The sequence below is a fragment of the Echinops telfairi genome, unplaced genomic scaffold (genome assembly GCF_000313985.2).
Source record: "Echinops telfairi isolate 266 unplaced genomic scaffold, ASM31398v2 ScPeMD7_4225;HRSCAF=4972, whole genome shotgun sequence".
Lineage (NCBI taxonomy): Eukaryota > Metazoa > Chordata > Mammalia > Afrosoricida > Tenrecidae > Echinops > Echinops telfairi.
In genome coordinates this window covers 18,892,618-18,912,785 of record NW_022108124.1, presented here as the reverse complement: position 1 = coordinate 18,912,785, position 20,168 = coordinate 18,892,618, and the positions used below count along the sequence as shown (strand labels likewise).

Genomic DNA, 20,168 nt, shown 5'->3' with positions numbered 1-20,168 from the left:
TGTAGATATGTATGTGTGTGTATATATGTATACATATATATACTTCTATAAGTTCGATATCATAATAGAAAACAAATGCCACACCCACTCACTCTGGCTAGCGTGCATTTCCGTTGCGTAGCCCCCTCTCGTGCCTTACCTTAGTAGAGCGTGCGCACGTTCTCAGTTCTGAAGACGCACGCGACACTTCGAGCGTTAGAAGCGGCGCGTCTAATGCCCCCCTCTCTTTTCCATCTCAGGTTGTGTGGTGTGGTCAAACATGTGGCCAACCCCTCAGAATGCTCGTCCCCAGAAAGGTGCATCCTGGCCTACCTCTATGACCTCTACGTGTCGTGCAGCCACCTCAGAAGCAAATTCGGAGACCTCTTCAGGTGGGTGCCAGGAAGCCCCTAACCGAGGGATGCCACCAGGCCTGTTCACTAGTGACACCGCCGCCTTTTTCCTCGATGCAGGTTCACTGTAGCGTCTGTCTGCCAGGCAGTCACTTTCATATACCCGAGATGTCGTAAAACCCACGTGTGAACATGCACACGGGACAGTTAGAGATAGAGCACTGGCAAGTATGTGATCCTAGGGCTTCCCCTACGCGCGCACACACACACACACACACACACACACACACACAATGGAAGTAACTTCCTGTCATTGAGTACTTAACTCTGACAAATTTCCTGTCTTCAACAAATAAAGGATTGCTTCTCACGATTCTGAAGGAGAAAGACGAGGCGTTCCCACTCTGTTCTATAGGGTCTCTGTAGGGGTCTATAGGATCTCTGTAGAGGGAAAAGGGTTGGGGAGAACGGTACTAGCTTTAGAGCGCTGGGTTGGACTCGACTCCATGACAGTGGGGTTTTGTTGCTGGGTTTCCATTCTGTGTTTGCTCTGTGGGTAAGTGTGTAGACATAACAAACAACCCACATTCTATGCCATTAAGTGGATGCTAAGCCACACCGCCCCTTTAGGACAGTGTAGAGGGGGTCTATCGGGGCCCCAGGCTGTGCATCTTAACATAAGCTGACTGCCACCTCCCTCGTCTGCACTGCTGCTTGTGGGTTGAAGCCACTAACCTAGTGGTCATGAGCCAAGCACTTCAGCGCCGTGCCAGCAGGGCTCCGATACACAGACCTGGTACATTTTAGATAAGTTATACTGAATTAATCATTCCTACTCTGCGTGTTCTTATGTTTTTTACATTTTCAATTAAATTTGAATAATAAGTGTTACTAGCCCTTGTGAATTTTCTAGCCAGTTTTGGGCTAACCTTTGATGCTTCATTTTGGTGGCCCTGGTATTCTTGGTTCTGAGTTGCAAAACATTTGCTACCCAGTGGGCTCCCCAAAGTGTCTCTAGCTTCAGTTACAACTTTAGGGAATTGTATTTGTTACAAAAATTAATTCATTTCTTAGTGAAGCCCTTTTTAGGTGTCGATATTTTCAGGTTGCCTTTTCAGCTGAGGTGGCGTGTTAATTCTGTGTGTGCTGAAAGTAGAAGTTCACTCTGCTTTGTGGTCTAGGCAGTATTTCATTCAAGGTCAACTTGTTAAGGACCATCCACTGGGTGTCTTTCTCTGAAGAAAGCATAACTGGGTTAGCTATGAGAAACCATGTAAATTCTGCAGTGAACGGACTTATTCTGTTAGATGTTAAAGGCAATCTTCGTCTGGCCATGACATTTAATTCCTGTCCGTCTTACTTCTCAGGGAACCTTGCAGTACTGAAGTATTAACTTTTCAGCTTCATAAATACCGCATATCCTCATGTACAAGCCCAGTTTTTCAGCACATTTTTAATGCCGTTTTTGTGGTAAAATTAGGTTTCTCAGCTGATACTCCGGTCGGCTTATACTCGAGTATGTAGGGTAGATGTATCCTTGTCTCCTCTTGCTAGAATTCACATTGAATTGCCTGTTGCTGCACCTGTAACTTCCTATTACAAATGTCTGTGCATGTTCAGCTATGGTTGCAATTTTAAGATAGGTCTAGGAGAAAATACTCAGCTCTCATGTGGAACACTGGTTCCTAACTCATTGCGTCTGCTTTCCGACCCGTTTTATTTCAAACACTCCCCCTTTTCCGTGTCATTCACCATGTCTTAGTACCTGCTACTCACAGGTGCTGGAAAATTAATATTGGGTATTATATTGAGGACTCGCACATTATCATAGAAGGAAGGAAGAAGGTAACAGCCAACAACAACAGAATTAGAATCCAGAACAGCGGTTCCCAACCTGGGGCTCGTGACCTCTTTGGGGGTCGAACAACCCTTTCACAGGGGTTGCCCAATTCCTAACAGCAGCAAAATGACAGTGATGCAGTAGCCACGAAAATCATATTATGGTTGGGGGTCACCACCACATGAGGAACTGTATGAAAGGGTCGCGGCATTAGGAAGGTTGAGAACCCCTGATCTAGAAAAAGATAGAGAGCGATCAATTATGGTTTTCTTTATTCCCTCGTCCCTTATATCTGGTTTGTTTGGCAGTCATTTTATATTCAAAATTCCACCTACGGTGGAATTCCACTTCCTGTCCAGAGCCTGACCACTTCCCACCACGAATATCCCTGCCCCCTGGCCATCTCTTGCTTAGAACATTGCTCCTTCCGGCTGCTGTTCCTGCTTTGATCCCTGACTCTCTTGAGCATACTCCCAGTATCCAGGAAGTCCGCTCCCTCAGCCAAGATGTCTGCCTGGAGCACTGTGCTCTTTTAAATGGCTCTGTGACAGCGGTCACAGGAAGATTAGTAGGGAGCTCGTGGGGCTGAGGTCGGGGAGTGCCGTGAGGTAAGTCAGTGGGGGATGAACAGTTGGAACCAGGAAGATGAGAATAGTTGCACATCTTAAAGGAAGGAGTCGCTGCGTGAAACATAGAACTTGCTAACTCGGTGTACTCTTTGATCGGTCTCTTGTCAGCAGCAGTAAAAAAAAGTTCATCAAAAAGAGAAACAAGGAGCATTCAGAACCTACCAAAAACAGAGAGAAAGCCCCACGTGCGCAACAGAAACGTTGAAAGTCTTTACCCAGCCTTCAGGAGCCCCAAGATCAGGCCTCCTCTTCTACCTCTTCCCACCTTGATCGCTTGCTCCATTCTCGCCACATGCTGGCCCTCAGCACTCTACGCACACTCCACCCAAGGGGCTCTGGGCTTGCCACAATCGATCCTCCTTGGAATACTCTCCCCCTGCGTCTGGTTATCCCTGCTGCGCTCACCACCCCACCGCGCCTCTGACCACCTTTCTAAAAGCAGCTAGCTCGTCCTCTCTGCTCTTTATCTCTTGCTACTGTGTATATATATATGAATGTTCCGATTTTCCCTTAAAATACAAATTCCCTAATTTTTCCATGGCTATAGCTAATGCTTTGACCTCTATTTGGTATGTGTTAAGCACAGTATCGAAATCGGTTGATGTTCCCAGCACAGCGCCAGTAGCCTGTTTTACCACCTACCACTCCTTACACTGTAGTGCCAATAGGCCTGGGAGTTAATCTAGTAACATGCACTGAAGGTGTGGACAGAGGGCTTACGTAGGCTCCACAAAGCGGTGCACCCTGGGAAAGAGACTGTCTAAAGGTCTCATTCCATGGATGACATGGAAGTGAAATGGAACTTTGGGAGGGGAATCTCTTAAATGAGGCATAGGTTTGTCGTTTGGAATTAAGGGGGGTGGGAAAGATAACGGGGAAAGTAGATGGAACAGAATGAGATCTACTTGTGTACTCGTAAAACGATGGTGGTTGCCTCTGAAACACCGGCCTGGAAATTGCAGGAGGAACAACTCCCACACCCAGTCGTGTGTCTCGTGTGTCTCGCGTCCAGAGCTACTGCTGTGAGCCACTCACTGTGCTGTGTCAGAACACTGGCAGATAAGGATCTTGAATGGTCACAACCACCCCAGGAAGTAAAAATGAGTACCTGTATGTCTCTCAGCCAGTGGTCATTTCTAGTGATGAGTTTTTAGGCAGGTAAGAATAATGCTAGCAGCAATTCAGAAAGCAGCTTCAACGGGTACATCACTGTAGTACAGAAATCCAATTCAGATTCGGACAAGATTATGGAAGGCAGGTCTTCCCTATAAGCAGAGAATACCAGGAAGAGGGTCATCTCTGCTTTATCGACTGCAAAGGCACTGATGTGTGTGTCATAACTGAGTGTTGATCGCATTGCAAAGAGCAGCATGGAACAGGGCACTGTGCTGGACGCCAACCAGGAGGCAGCCATTGGAGCAGAACAAGAGAATACCATATGGTTGACAACCAGAAAAGGTGTGTGCCCAGGTTGTATCCTTCCACCCTACTTCCCTAGTCGGTCTCCTGGGGACAGTCAGAGAAGGCGGACCATAGGAAGACGAACACGACCCAAGGATTGGAGGAAGGCTCGTTGACCACCTGCAATATGCAGATATCCCCAGCCTCGCTTGCTGACAGCAGAGAAGAATCGAAGCGCTTAAGGATGGAGATCCAAGATTACAGACTTGCAACTCATGAATGGGTGACTGTACTTCTGTTTGCACTCCAAGCATGAGTTGGCATTAGATTTATCTGGAAGAGCTTGTTAAACATGCACACTTGTGCAATTCAAGGGAAGCTTGGCTTTTTCATAGACCCCTGCAGTGGTTTTGATAGGAGCAGTCTGACATCACAGTTGGGTGCTCATCAAATTCTGCAATCTGTTTTCTTAACGCATTTAGTCAGCAGGGGTCGGGGGGAGTGATTTTTGGGGTAATTGCGTCTGTCTACTATTCACACAGCTTTACTCATGGCTGTTCTCAGGGGTGAACGAAGCCCCTCTGTCACCTCAGTCACCACAAGACGTTTGCTGCTGAGACCAGGTATAGAAACTGGCCCTTGAGTTGGGAAGGCAGACGCTGCTTGTGATTTGGTTCCCACTGCCAGTCGCCAAGCCCAGCTGAGTTTCTATGGAACCCAAGCTGTGGAATTAGGCAGCCATCCTTTCCGCTCAGCAACAGAGATGGGTTGTGGGAGAAACTCGTTGTCAGCTGCCTTCAGGCCAGTTCCTTCTAACCCCACCCCCATTGTGCAGAATAGTAGTGTTGGCTCCAGGCCTGTGACCTTGCAGGAACAGACCGCTAGCCCTGTCTCCTGAGTTACTTCTGGGTGAACTCGGAGTGCCCACTTTTGGTCTAGGAGAGGAGTCCTGAGTCACCCGTGCCCCTCTGGACAGAACAAAATTGGATTATGTGCTTTCTAACTCCCAGGTGCTTCAAAAATTCCACATCGTATTTAGCTCTAACTCACTGGAAGGAACCATGCTCATGTGTGCTAGACCAAAATATAACAAAAACCCATCACCATTTCCCGGGTGTTGATTCCGACTCATAGGGACCTGACGGGGCAAAGGAGAACTCCTTCGGGTTCCCAGGCAGTATGTCTTTACCAAAGCAGGAAACCTCATCTTTTTTCTGGAGGTGTGTCTCTAGATTTGAACCTCTGACCTGTCGGTTAACTGCCCAATTCATAGCACACACCACCGCCAGGGCTCCTTTCTTAGGAGGGCAGCCTCTTAAAAAAGGCCTTTAGAACTGTTGAGAACCATAATTCGTTTGGGGGGGCCATGTTCCAACCCAACCCAGTACATTGAATTTGACTCCTAACTCGAAGAGACCCTCCAGAACAGGGAAAAATTCCTCCGGTGGGTTTCTGAGGCTATACATTGTGACCAGAGCAGGGGGCCTCACCTTTTTCCTAAAGAGCAGCTGATGGGTTTGAACCATGAGCCTTGAGGTTATTGACCGACTGCTTAACCCACGGGGCCACTGGGGCTCTTTCCAGGAGCGCCGTGGTGGCTTCATCTCACCCTTGTAAAATGTGCATGCTTCATGGAAGCTGCCGTCTGAGCCCCGGGAAGGTCGGGACCTTTCCACAGCTGTCTCTCCGGGCCCAGAGTGACATTCACACAAGCTTCCCTGACACACTGTCCCCCGAGAAGGAATTTGGCAGGATGTATAATTAAGACCAAAGCACCGAATGACTCCCGGAGTATGATTGAGTCCTTTGTCATTCTTAAGCAGTCTTGTTTTTTGACCACTGCCGAGGGACAGTGTTTTGAAGCCTAGTGAAACCTTTGATTTTTAGCACATTTAGAAGAGAGAATATTGAATATGAGTGACCAGGTATCATCCTTCCGTGTTTCTAACCAGTCAGCAACTAATGATGGACCAACTACTGTTTCAGGCCCCGCGCTAAGTGCCAATCTTTCAGTCCCACTTAAGAGCTCCAAATGTGAATCTTTTCTAATAACGCATTACGATTGCTTCTGTGTTTTGCTAGTTATTCTAGTTGTGTTGTTTTTTTAACTCTCCTTCTTATAACCTCAGTAGTGCCTGTTCAAAAGTAAAGCAAACCATATATACTAATGTGATGCCTGCAAATTCCAATCTGCGGTGGGATCCCGACTTCATGCTGGACTTCATTGAGAACCCATCGGCCCACGCCATCAACTACTCCATGCTGGGCAAGATCCTTAGTGACAATGCTGCTAATCGCTACAGCTTTGTCTGCAACACACTCATGAATGTATGTATGGGCCATCAGGACGCTGGCAGGTAAGATGGGTTATCTTGGCATTTGTGATTAATCAAAGCACAGCTGTTTAGATCCCTGCTTTGAAATTAAGGTCTTTCGTAATCACCTGGGCAGACAATTGGCTGCCATCTGCGGCATTTCATCTTCCTTTATTCCTGAATTTAGCTCTGGTGCACCCTATAATTGACTTAACCCATGAGGCAGCACTCTCTGGCCTATTGTTCAATCCAGGGGTGGAGAACCTTTTCGCTGCCACCAAAGCCCATTTGGATAGTCACAGCATGATTCCCGGGCCATCCTGTCAAACATTTAATTAACTCAGCCTTCATGTGATGCTGGAACTGCTGCTTTGGGGTGAGGGTGAGGGATGGGGGGCTGATCTTCCTTAGCTGATATTTATGATTGCACAGGCCAGATGTTCTCCACCCCTACTCTATCATGAGGTGCTTTACACATGGTCTGTTGACCTATCCATTTGCCAAAACACCTAACAAAAACAAAATAAAACGCCACTATGTATTTAATAAAGCCATCTTTGGATGGAGCTGAGTTACTTCAGTTTTCGTTCTCTCTTGAGCCCTCATAAAGGGTTGACTGCATGTGACTGTCCATCAGATTCATGGTCAAGGAACTGAACACATGCTAATTCACGTCCATACTAACTGTTGTTTGTTGCTTACAAGCCTTACACATTAGAAGAAATTTAAAGTCATTTACTTAGATCTTGCCCCCCAAGTTCTCCTACTAGCTGATTTGACAGGTGGGCATTTATTGCATCTTTGAATCTCAGAAAAAGTCACTTTGGCGATGATAGCAAAATACGCAGTTTTTTGGTTTTGTTTTTGTTTTTTTATTGGGGGCTCGTACAATTCTCATCACAATCCATACATACATCCATTTTGTCAAGCACATATGTACATTTGTTGCCCTCATCATTCTCAAAACACTTGCCTTCCACTTGAGCCCTTAATATCGGCTGCTCATTTCCCCCCCTACCCCTTCCTCATGAACCCTTCATGACTCACAAGTTGTTATTATGTGGTCATATGTTACACTGTGTGTTTAAGCACCTTTGGTGCAAGGCCGCGCTCTGGAATGGTCTTTTCATTTCCTAGGACTAATGACATAGCCAACTTCTCCTCTGAGCTGACGGCGTGCTGCCCTGTGCTCAGCTCAGAGTGGCTGGGCGTGCTGAAGGCTCTCTGCTGCTCCTCCAATCACGTGTGGGGCTTTAACGACGTGCTCTGCACCGTCGATGTAAGTTTTTGACTTCATTTTTAAAATCCTCCACCCCACCCCCCAAAAGTCAACTGTGCATTGCCATATTTTGATAGTGGGTAATTTTATATGTTCCATTCGTTTGTTTGAAAGTGGCTCAGCCCTTCAATGAAATGTTATACTCTTTTTTCTTTTCTTTCTTTTCTTTCCCCCAAAGCTATAAAACAGTGAAGTTGCCAAGGACGAATCAAATTGGGAAGGGGTGGGGGAGAGTGGAAGGGGGTTGCACTGAATACCTTAAACTATTGCCAAAATTCCAAGAGGCTTCTAGTTTCCTAAAATTTCCGTTGTAACTGGGTCATTTCAGAGCTCCTTGGTCATATTTACTAAGTGCCTGAGCTTCTTCATAGCACGGTATGTGATCTAACTACAACCGCCCTGCCTTTTAAAACAGTGCCAAGTACGCGGTTTCCATGCTGCGTAAGAATGGCTAGGCCTGCGTTAAACAAGGGTGTCCAAACTCCCTTAGTGATTGGATCGGAAGGCAGCGAAGAAATAGCTGTACGCAACACGGACTTCCAGAACATTCCCATTGTATTCCTCATGGGAGGATTTCTTAGCCACCTGTCTTGGTTCTTACTATCCACCTGCTGGAAGCACAGGGAAGACATGCCATAAAGCTCATGTGACTTTTGTTTAGAAGAACTGTATGCCCTGTTTTGAATTGTCTTCCCCTGGAAGGTTTGCTCCCTCAACCTGCTGTCCCAAGACTAGGCGAACAATCACATAGCCATTCTGTGGGTAATCTGTTGAAGGTTGTGTGTGTCTACGTGTGTCTGTGGTTTTCACTCATCCCATCCCCAGACAGAAAAGGCCTAAATGTTCATCTTTATCTGGCACCATTTCTTTAACCCTTCGGTTGTGGGGTTTTTTGTGGCTACCCTCCTCTGCTGCTGGATTCCGTCATCTGTGAAAGTGGCACTGGTAGCAGTGTGGTCCTCGTCATAGCATTGTGTTGCCAGACGAGTGGGTGTTTGTACCTTGACAAGCACGGTGGCTGGCATGTAGCACGACTCAGTGTGTAGTCTGCTCTGATGACCACGATTGTGCCTTTTTGCCACCGTCTTGTGAATTGTGTAAAGTTATTCTTCACCGTTGAATCTTTTCCTACTCTTTCTGGTCTGGCCTTTACTATTATTTGAATTTAAGCAGTCAGCGGGAACCATTCAGAGTTGCCCTGAGAGCTAGTTAACTACTGTAGATCACGATGTGTTCTCCCTGCCAGGGATTTTGGAGCATTAGCAAGACTTCATTTTCAGCCACAGGTGCTGCCTGTGCCTCCCCTGCTTCCTAATGTTCTTCCTCATAATGGCCCGCTGTGTTGCCACTGAGAGGTGTTCATGACGCTTCACCTTTCAGGGATTTTTAGACTCTTAACTTGCTTTGTTGTTGTTTTCTCCCTTTCAATTAAGTACACGCACAACAAAACTCACTGTCTTCTCATAGGAATGGAACCTGGGATAACCTCACTTTTTGCCTCATAAAATAGACACAGGCCTTTTGTTGTGAGCTGCCGCCAAGACACCCCTGGCTCACGATGACCCCGCGTCTGCAGGGTAGAACCCTCCGTAAGCTCAGACCTTCCGGAAGCAGACCATTAGGGCCATCGTCCAAGGGCACTCTGGGGGGTTGGAGCTGCCTGTCTTTTGAGAAGGAAGCACTTACCGGGGTCACTCAGGCACTCCCTAGCAGGGACAGACCCACTGACTGCCTTTAAAGGCTATGCCGGCTCATTGATAGCCTAGAGACCCGAGTGGGACCGCTCCAGAGAGGCTCTGAGACAACAGGCAGCCTCCTCTTCCTCCTGTGGAGTCTTGGTGGCTTTGAACCACCAGCCTTGCGATGTGCAGCCCGTTGGCGTAACCCCTGGCTCCATGCCAAGGCCTCCTCCTCAGGGGAAGACAGTAGAAGATAATAATCATAAGACGTTATGTAACTCTTACTGGTTCGCTTTGGGATTTGAGCTCGTACTGGTATTGGCTACGTTCTCTTAGGTATTGATCTTAGATCTGATCCGAGAGGGTTTGGGGTATTAAAACGTGTCAATGTTTCTCTTGAAGGTGAGTGACCTTTCATTCCATGATTCATTAGCTACTTTCATTGCTATTCTGATAGCACGACAGTGTTTCTCCCTGGAGGACGTCGTGCAGCATGTGGCTCTGCCCTCTCTCCTAGCGGCAGGTAAGGCGGCCTCTGACACACCCTGACTTTCCGATCGCCCCCATGGTGGGGTGGTGCCCCCTCGGGAAAAGACTGCGCACGTAGTGCGTCAGGGCGCACCGTGAAAGTCGTACGTCGGGTGCGTGCCTTGGGAAGCCGGGTGGCATCAGGCGGAGGAGCAGGGTCTGTGCTTCTCAGCGCAGAACTCGGAAACAATTGGAAGCGACTGTTATCTTTTAGGGGAGCGGCCAGGTTTCTCGGAAGAGTACAGCTTGTGGCCTGCTTTTCACCGCAAATCACATGCGTGTCCATGATCCCAGCCAAACATGCTTCATGAGAACTCCTGTAGCAGACCCCAAACCAACAATCGGAAGCCACAGGGTTGAGCGCGAGGGGGGTCGGGGCAGAGACCCAAGACCCATCTGTAGACAGGACATCCCTCAGAGAAGGGCCACAGTGAAGGGATGTGTCCACCATGGCGCAGAGAGGACCATGAAACATGCTAGGTTTCCTCACACCCCAGACCTGCCTTTCACTGCGGGCTGCGCCAGAGTGTGTATATATATATATGCAGGTACAGATAAGAGATAAGAGCTCACAACAAATGGAATCCAGGAACAGGAATGGGAGTAGCAATACCAGGAGGGTAGGGGGAAGGAGGGTAGAGGCAGGGAGGAAGGGGAAACCCATCACAATGATCAACACATAGCCATCACCCCACCCCCCCACCATCAGGGAGTCAAACAATAAACCGTGGGGAAAGGGAGACAGCGATTGGTGTAAGATATGAAAATAATAGCAATTTATAAGTTATCAAGGGGTCACCGGGGTGGGAGAGGGAGGGAAAAGAGAGGAACTGATACCAAGGGCTTAATAGAAAGTCAATGTCTAGAAATAATGATGGAAACCTATGTACAAATATGCTTGATACAATTGATGTATGGATTGTTATAAGAGCGCCCCCCGCCCCCTTCCCCATAAAATGTTCTTTTAATTTTTTAAACCATCCCATAGATGTGTACTTGGGTATGTTAGAAACACTGGCTTTCAAATCCTTTCGCCCTAGCTTGTGGAGACGCCGACGCAGAGCCGGGGGCGAGAATGACCTGCCGACTCCTGCTTCATCTCTTCCGGGCCCCCCAGGCCTGCCTGTTACCTCAAGCAATGGGTGAGCCGACAGCAGAGATGTCTCCCATTGATCTTTCTTGTGGAGATTGAGGTTCTAAAATAACCGTATGGGCCAGTCCCTCCAGGTTTGGGTGAGCTTCTTCCGGGGGGAGAGGGGGGGGCTTGTGGAAGGCTGGTGATAACGTCACGCTGCTGCCAACACCTTTCTCTGGTGGTGCAACACCAGGAAATATTGAGAAATGCAAATCAGGAGTTGATAAACAATTAAAATGCCTGTGCTGTTAGGCAAAGCCATGTTGGTGGGCAGCTTAATCCTCTTTTACGGTGCTATGGTTGTTGATTATAAACATACCGTAGCAGCTTAGGGCCATGGGGGATTCATCATTGCTCGGGGAATAGGAACAAGGTAAGAATTCTTGGGGTAGGAGTGAAGACCATTCTCAAAGATCATTTCTGTAGACCTATGATTGTGTGTATAAGACTCAGGACAAGTCACCCCAGTCTTTTGGATGCATCTCTCTAGGGAGCAAAAACAGCCTTTTAATCATTTAAAAGAAGAGCTTAAGTAAGCAATGCTGGCAGCATTTCTTGGGGGCTACGCGAAGCGCCCATTAGAGCTAGCTGATGGCAGCAAAGCCCCCACGCGAGGCCCTGCAGACTGTAGGCGCTTACAGGCGACTGTGTTTGGGGTGATGCGACCGTCACACGGTTCTTCTGTTGTTCTCCTAGGCAAGCCTTTCCCGGGAATAAGATCATCTTGTGATCGACACCTCTTAGCCGCTGCTCACAACAGCATCGAAGTGGGAGCTGTGTTTGCTGTCTTAAAAGCAATCATGATGCTTGGTAAGACCTTCTTCACAGAAGCTTCCTGATGGATGACTACAAACAGAGGCTCAACAGCTTGTATGTAGGATGACACCTGGTTCATAGGGTTAGAAAGGCCCCTTTAAAAACAATTTTTTTTTAATTTGGGTAAATCCCAAGTCCAAGTACAGGCAGGTTCTCGGAGAAGCCTGCCTTTTACCTACAGTGTCTTTGAGGAAGTGTAGACATAGTTCTCTTCTGGGGTCATCTTATTGGCAAGGCGTCTTATTCCGGGGTACTCTCGATCCTCAGCTCTGCAGGGTTGTCCTGTCTTTATTGGGTTGACAGACGTCCCCCTTGGGGATGGTCAAGGGCAATGTGGTCATCTAACCAGCTATTCTGAGCTTCATAGACTGGTAGACACCAAAGATTTAAATTTCAACCAGTACTAGAACACCAGAAAGTCTAAGCTTGAATGTTAGTGGCTGTGACCTTGAACCAGTTTATGCCATATAATGTAATGTGGTCAACTTCATTATATACTATTGGAAAGCCAGTATTAATAGTGTCCTTTCCCAGAGTATATTAGACATGTAGTATCATAGATTTCTCTTATATGGCATTTCTCACCAAGGTGATAATTCCCACCAAATGATTGAGTGGTGTGCATGTATGAGGATTTGGGGGTATGTATGGGTGGCATCTGTGGTGCTTGGGCCTCAGGAAAGGGGTTGGACAACTTGGCAGTAACACAAATAAGTTTACATCGTCCTGTGGAGGGAGGACTACGCAAATAAATTATTTGCCATCCGTCTGGATTTAAAATGCACACCCCCACCCAGAGGTTGGAAGGGATGACCTCTCACTACCACAAGAAAGAAGAGCCAGGGGCACATCTTTGGGACCCAGGGTCCCTGCCCTGGGAACCTCCTAGACCCAGGAGAGAGAGCGCGCGCTAGAACAGAGGACGTGGCACAGATGGCGAGAAGCAGCAGTGACCACATGGTGGGCTTCCCAGCCCACAGAGCTAGAAAGCTGGGCTCCTTCAGGCAGGGGATTTGCGGACAGAGTGGGATGCCCCCCAGCCTTTGCTGGACCCCGGCCTTCTCACTTACAGGGCCTCAGTGACTGTGTATGGTGACTCTGAGCACTTATCGGGGAGAGCCGAGGAACTTTGTGGCACTTGCCCCAGGACAGCAGCGCCAAGGGGACCCAGGGGCCTAGAGCCACAAAGAAGCCTGCAGGGAGGCATGCCAAAAGCTTCTCTGGATGATATCCCGATTGTAGCCTGTCGCTTCCTTAATAAATCTCATGAGTATGATCCGTGAGTCGCGGGCAGCCGCTGCATCCAATGCCCGAGCCCAGCGGAGTAGGTGTTAGACTTGGTCAGAAGGCTGTTGAGAAAGCGACATCGCTGACCTGCACTTCACGGGAATCAGCTTTGAGTCGATGTGACAGTTGATTCTCTCTGCTCCCTCCTCCTCATGCAGTCAGAGGAGGCCACCTGGCCCGCTGCCACCACATCATTTTTCTAGACGGCCCAGTTAGGGCTTTCTAATGGAGGTGTTTACCGAGAGGAAAGCAGAAGACGGCTCTTGGATGAATGCCCTCCTCTACAGGGCTTCCCTCGTTTGCATTGCCCTATTCCATTCCTAGGGAAATACATCTCTCTGGTCAAGAAGTTGATAGTAAGGTGGGCTAAGGTGTAGCTTTTCTCTTGGGCTGTGGGTGGAAAATAAGTCACTGGAAGAGAAGAAGTGGAATACAGTCATGCTTGGACATTAGTCAGGTCATTGCTCTGTGCATATTGACTGTGACTTACAGGCGGCCTTTGCAAGTTAGGACCCTGTCTTCTTGAGTGTGCGTTTTCATTTCTCTGGGTTCTTGCATTATTCTCTTGGTTTGTTCACAACCACTGGCTGTGCCATCACCATACCGCTCACCGAGTCGGGCTCCCTGGAGAGCTCTCCCCGCGTACTTCCTAAAAGGTTTGTCAATATTTGGAACCGCCTGGCAATCTTGTGCTTCTGTGATTCTGTTACGTAGGAGATGCCAAAATCGGCAGCAGCAATGTCAGCTCGTTGAAGAACGATGACTTTACCATGAGGGGTTTACGGCGCGATGGGAATGCTGATGACATCTGGATTGCCTCCCAGAATCCAAAGTCCTGTGGCAAAAACATCTCCATGGAAACTGCCAACTTAAGAGAATACGCTAGATACGTACTAAGGACTATCTGTCAACAGGTAATCTTCAGTTTACCTTGACCTTGGAAGGAGCCACTCCTGTTTCTGACAAAAGATGCTCACTCATAGAAACTTGTGGATAAGCGTTCACTTTATTGGGCATTAATTTCCAATGGACAAAAAGGGTGCCAGGGTCACAAAGAGAACTCGGTCGCCCTCCACACCAGATTGGTTTGTTTCCCCTTTTACATTCGGTCACATTTGCTGTACGGTTTTACACGTGATTTTTCCTTTTTGATTAACCACCTGAGAGTAGATCACGTCTGTCTTTCGTTTTCTGAAACTTCTGAGTGAGGCATAACCGGAATGCAGCTGTCAGAAATCAGACCACATCACACTGACACAGTCGTGGGTCCTGTCTACAGGGCAGGTCCCAGTTTTGTCAGTTACCCCGACAGTGCCCATCACGGCGCCAGATTCGTCCTCCAGGAGGCTGACCTGTCTTGCTTTTAGGAGCTTTGCATCTTATTTCCGTTCACTGGAACCAGTCGCTCTGCCCTTTTCTGGGACAGGAATGGCCTTTCCATCAAGTCGCTGACCAGCGGTCCTTTCAAAAAGCCCCCGTTGAGACGTGTCTGGGACCAGCCACAGACTACACGTCCCTGGATAGGATGCTGTGGGGATCACGCTGTGTCCTTCTCAGGGTCTCGTATCTGAAGGCACACAATGACCCTTCTCCCCCTTATTAGTGTCTGCCAGGTCTCTCTGTGAGGTGTCGCCACAAAGAGTTACTATTTTTCCCTCTTGCAAATAATAAGCAATCTTTTGAAAGGCATTTAGAGACAGCGTAATATTTAGCTCCTTGTTAAATTTCATAAGCCTCTATATATTGTTATATAGATCTCTCTATATATAAATTTAAAGCCCTTTGTGTACTATGCTAATATTTTATTCATACCACAAGCCCAGAGCTAGGCAGTAATGACAGCGCTGAAGGGATCGCATTACACCCGGGTGTCCTGGAGCCATCCCCGTGGGTAGCAGCAGTACACTAGGTGTTGAAAGGCATTGCGCACTGCTTCACAACTGGAGTTGCACAATGGAATCACCGGAGAAGTTTAAGAGAAAAAAAAAAAGTTCTGAAAAAAAAAACCCAAAAAAACTTTACTAATGTCCAGGTCCCACCAATTGAGTTTGATTTCATTGGACTATAGTGGGGCTTGGAAACTAGAGACGCGACTAGACCAGTGGTTCTCAGCCTTCCTCATGCCGCAACCCTTTCCTACAGTTCCTCATGTGGTGGTGACTCCCCAGCCATAACATTATTTTCGTTGCTACTTCATCACTGTCATTTTGCTACTGTGATGAATCAGGTGATCCCTGTGAAAGGGTTGTTCAACCCCCAAAGGGGTCGCGACCCACAGGTTGAGAACTGCTGCACTAGATGATTCGTTTCCCAGGGTTGTGGCAGAGGACGCTAGGGGGAAATGGGGAGCTCATAATAATGAGTTCAAAAATGAAGAAAATGGTCTAAAATGATGGTGATGATTGCATACCTTCGAGTCAAACAAACCATTGATTTGTTTAATATGTGATTTATATATCGGTAAAACTGGTAAAAATAAATAAATAAATAGAGTGGGGCTAGGGCATTTGGATTTTCACACCGGCCACCACCCCCTGCTGGTGCTGCTCATAGGGAGCGCCAGCATTAAGCCACCTGCAGTGGCTGAGCAAAGGGCTTCCCACCTGTTCATTCCCTTCCTACCGGGTGCTAGGAATAGCACGTCTACCCCAGAGACGCTGAAGTAAGCATCGGCATTTAAGTAAGGTCTGCAGATGATGCTAATGCATACCATCTAGGGTATAAAAATCAAGCGCGGATACAAATCATTATTATTAAATGCCCAGATAAAGAAAAAGATAGCCCCTCCCAAAAAATTGGTTACAAGTAGTATGTAAAGCCAGGCCCCATTGTGTAGTTGAAATACCAATGTTTTCTCGCCTTGAATCTCTCTCCCATTGTTTTTACTTATCAGTCTTTAAAAATTTCTTTGTTCAATCCACATTGTCATAGTTTATTTTTAAGGATTGAAAGGCTTAGATTTTTGTCCCTGTAAGACCGTTCTCACCGATATCAAGGTGGTTTTTTTTCTCATTGAAATACTTGTTAGCTTTGTCTCCTCTTACACGCCATCCACATACGACATACCGCACACGGCCGTGAAAGCACGAGGCTCCCGGTCTAACTGCGCGTTGGTTTCAGGAGTGGGTAGGAGAGCACTGCTTGAGGGAGCCGGAGAGACTCTGCACCGACAAAGAGCTGATCCTGGACCCCGTGCTCTCCCACGTGCAAGCGCAGAAGCTACTGCAGCTCATCTGCTACCCCCATGGCGTGAAAGAGTGCACCGAGGGGGACAACATGCAGAGGCAGCACATCAAGCGCATTCTTCAGGTAAGGGGAGCATCCGTAGGGTTTGAAACAAGGGTGATGGTGTGGGGAGGAAGAGAGACCCCATCGCAGTGATCGACACATCATTATCACACACACACACACACACACACACACACACACACACACACACACACACACACCAGGGGGATGAACAACAGAAACCAGGGAGGAAGAGAGAGAGCAGTTGGTGTAAGATATGAAAATAATAAATAATTTATAATTTATCAAGGGGTCATGGGGTGGCAGGATAAAAGAGGAGGTGATACCAAGGGCTCGATAGAAAGTCGATGTTTAGAAAATAATGATGGCAATCTGTGTCCCAATATGCCTGATATAATTGGTGTATGGATTGCTAGAAAGCTGTCAGAGCCCCCCATAAAATGATCTTTTAATTAAAAACATTTAAAAAAAAAAGATTTGAAATGCCCTTTTTGATGACAGGCAGTCCCCGGCTTCTGAAGTGTGTATTTTAAGAATGTAAGGTCATGTTCTCGACACACGGTCAAAGACAAGATGAGTCTGTGCATCCCATACGAAATCCTGCGACCGTTCTAACAGCAAACAACATGCATGTGCAGACACATGCAAGCTAAAGGCGAATGTGATAGTACTTGGGAGTATCCGTTTGGGAGAGACTGTTTCTATGTGTGTGGCTGTGGGTTCTGTCACCATGTCTAATAATATTGTGGAGCATGCAGGGGACACATGGTGCAGACTTCTTAGCCACAATCAAACTCATTCCCCGGAGGGAATTGTCTCTGGGCTGGTGGGGGGCGGGGTGGCACTCCAGATCACAGTCTCAGGGGACCTCCAGATCAGTTGGCCTAACCTAATCCACCATGATACTGGGGTGCATCCTAATTTGGTGAGTTGGGACTGGAGCCTTTTTTTTTAAATCATTTTATTGGGGGCTCGTCCAGCTCTGATCACCATCCATCCATCCATCCATTGGGGACTGCAGTCTTAAGAGCTTACCAATGGCCATGTAAGGTACAACATTTGGCCTCTCCTTTTCAGAGCCAGTAACTGAAAAAAATCAGATTCCTGGTAACAGTCCAAAGAGCTAACATAAACCACCCCCTCACCTCACCTGGGACAAGAAGAACTCAGTGATGCCCCGGGGACACCCCCACCCCACCAATACCTGGCCTCTGCATTGGATTACATTCAAAAGTCCTGGGCAGAGAAGAGAGAATACAATTCAAAATCATAGGAAAGACCAGGCTTGCCTGCCTGGCCCTGAGATACCTTTCAAAATGAGCGCTGAACACACCACAGGGGATCAACTTTAAGCCCACAAGAGACAGGCCCATCAAGTGAGTCATAACGCCAGGGGAAAATGACTTCGCAGTACAGCCCACCATAGAAAACGCTAAGGTTTCCACGTATGCCAAGCGCGGGAGGCGGGGAAAGAAGGAAACTTGGGAGCTAGGAGCCTAGGCGGAAGTAGGGACAGCGTGGTTAGACTGAGGCCTTGCTACCAGTGCCAAGAAACAAAATCTGTGTAAATTCTCGGATGGGAAGCAAACTTACTCTGTAGACTTTCCCCCACCCTACAATGAAAAAAAAAGTTGTAATTGATTGTAAGTCACAACATAAGTAATCATGCTTATTTAGTCTCACTCTAGTGCAAGAGAAGATTCAAACTTCTTGGGGTGACTGAACATCTGTAGGTGCAACAAGTGGCGGTGATCACCGTACAGAATTCATTTACAATAGAGATGGTTTCCATCCTTTCAAAATGTGGGCAGCTTTGCCGTAAATGCAGGTTGCAATCCTGTTTGCCAGATCCACCTCACCCAGGGGCTTAATGTTCAGTAAGCACCTCGTTCTCTCTCTCTCTCTCTCTCTCTCTCTCTCTCTCTCTCTCTCTCGCCATTGCTAACTAACTTCCAGTTATAATGACCTCTGATGGTTATTTCTCCATTTTTATTTTACATGTAATTACCCAACTTTCTTTCTGAGCATATAAAAAGATGCTATAAATTATATGCAGTCGCCAGACTTCCTAAGTCAATATTGTAGTTACATGAGAAATTTGCTTCATGGAGGCTCTGTCTTCAATACATCATTTGAGATTTGAAACCATTCGGGGATGGGCTGGGTACTTATCTGTAGATCAGTATATTTCTGAAGAAAAATAATTGCCTTGTATACTTCCAGTGCTTCGCGGAATCGATCGTTCTAATACATTCATTCTTTATGTCCAGTCTCGGAAGCTGTTTGGCCCATATCAATCACGTGTGTTTGTTTGATCGCTGTACTCTGTCTTGACAGAGGGAATATGCCTGAAATGATTCTTAGGGTCAGACGCCTTCCTCATGTTGTCCCTCTGCATTCTCCCCAGAATCTTGAGCAGTGGACGCTGAGGCAGTCGTGGTTGGAACTTCAGCTAATGATCAAACAGTGTCTGAAAGACCCTGTGAGTATCTGTGGGATGCTTGCATGGCGTGTCGTCTCTCAATGACAGGGAAGCATTTTGCGATCTGAGGGTAAACTGAGGCTCGCGTGTGCTGATGGCTCCCCTTGTATCGCTCGCCAGGGCTCCGGATCGGTGGCTGAAATGAATAACCTCCTGGACAACATTGCCAAAGCGACCATTGAGGTTTTCCAGCAGTCAGCTGACCTGAACCATCATGCCTCTAACTCTGGCTTGGGCCTCTTCCACCCCAACAGCGTGGGCAGTACGGATACAGGCAGCACGAGACAGAGTGGAATAAAGACATTCCTAAGGTATTTCACTCTGCTGCCAGTGTTTCACCTGGAACTGTACATTTTGTTGATGGAATACAGTTTTGTTTTGTCTTTTCTACGAAGTCATAGACATATGAAGAATATAAGAATATAAATAACCGTGGGTGACAATGGTCATTACAGAATAATAAGCTTACAGGTAGGCTGGGAGGGATAATAGCGTAGTGTCCGACATGCTATATATCCAGACTAATATATACATACTACACTGTACACTGTATCCAGACTCCCTGGGACCGAAGGTGGTACTGTGGGTTGATTCATTCCGTGAGTATCCGGTGCTACTCCTGAGCCAGGAAACGCTCCCTCTACGATCAGCAGTAACTTGCAATTACATATAACTTGGATGGAAATTCGTGTCTGAAAGTGGAAGCAGGAAACATAGGGCGGTCTGAAAATACCACGGGGCACGTGAAAGACAGGTTGACATGTTCGTCCTCTATCGGGAACATAAAGTGTAACAGGCACATTGTCAAACCTTCACAGCGGTTGCTACCATGCGCACACGGACGCAGAGCATGTCATTGTCTGACTGTGTCCACAGAGCGTGCTGTCTCCCGCTGAAATGCCGCATGACCGCTCAGAGCTGGAGCCACAGGGAGACGTTTGCCCTTTCTGTAGACGAAAAGGCATTGCGAGGTTGGATCTGCTCTGAACATGGCTCGCCGTGGTGTCTGCCCCCCGGTTCGGGTGCCTTCTGCAGGGGCGGGTGGAAAGGATCGCAAGGTGCCACGTTCAAGAAGACCCTATGGAAATAGGAGAGGTTTTCGGAGCAGACCGCCGGGCCTAACAGCTTTCGTTTGGAGTTGGGGTTGTGACTGTGATCACAGAGGGAAGGGATGCTTGTTGGGGCTTGAACACTCG

The 20,168-nt window shown here is 47.5% G+C and overlaps 1 protein-coding gene across 1 annotated transcript in view; it reads left to right on the top strand.

Annotated features, from left to right (window-relative positions):
* The window catches only part of MED12L (mediator complex subunit 12L), a 370,846-nt gene that overhangs the window by 290,574 nt on the left and 60,104 nt on the right, over positions 1–20,168 (top strand). The window contains exons 20-29 of the mRNA XM_045294999.1: positions 240–371; positions 6,332–6,559; positions 7,655–7,796; positions 9,878–9,998; positions 11,044–11,145; positions 11,835–11,948; positions 13,956–14,155; positions 16,362–16,550; positions 18,898–18,972; positions 19,093–19,283. Of these exons, the coding sequence (XP_045150934.1) occupies positions 240–371; positions 6,332–6,559; positions 7,655–7,796; positions 9,878–9,998; positions 11,044–11,145; positions 11,835–11,948; positions 13,956–14,155; positions 16,362–16,550; positions 18,898–18,972; positions 19,093–19,283 (1,494 nt within the window). The remainder of the gene's footprint in view (positions 1–239; positions 372–6,331; positions 6,560–7,654; positions 7,797–9,877; positions 9,999–11,043; positions 11,146–11,834; positions 11,949–13,955; positions 14,156–16,361; positions 16,551–18,897; positions 18,973–19,092; positions 19,284–20,168) is intronic.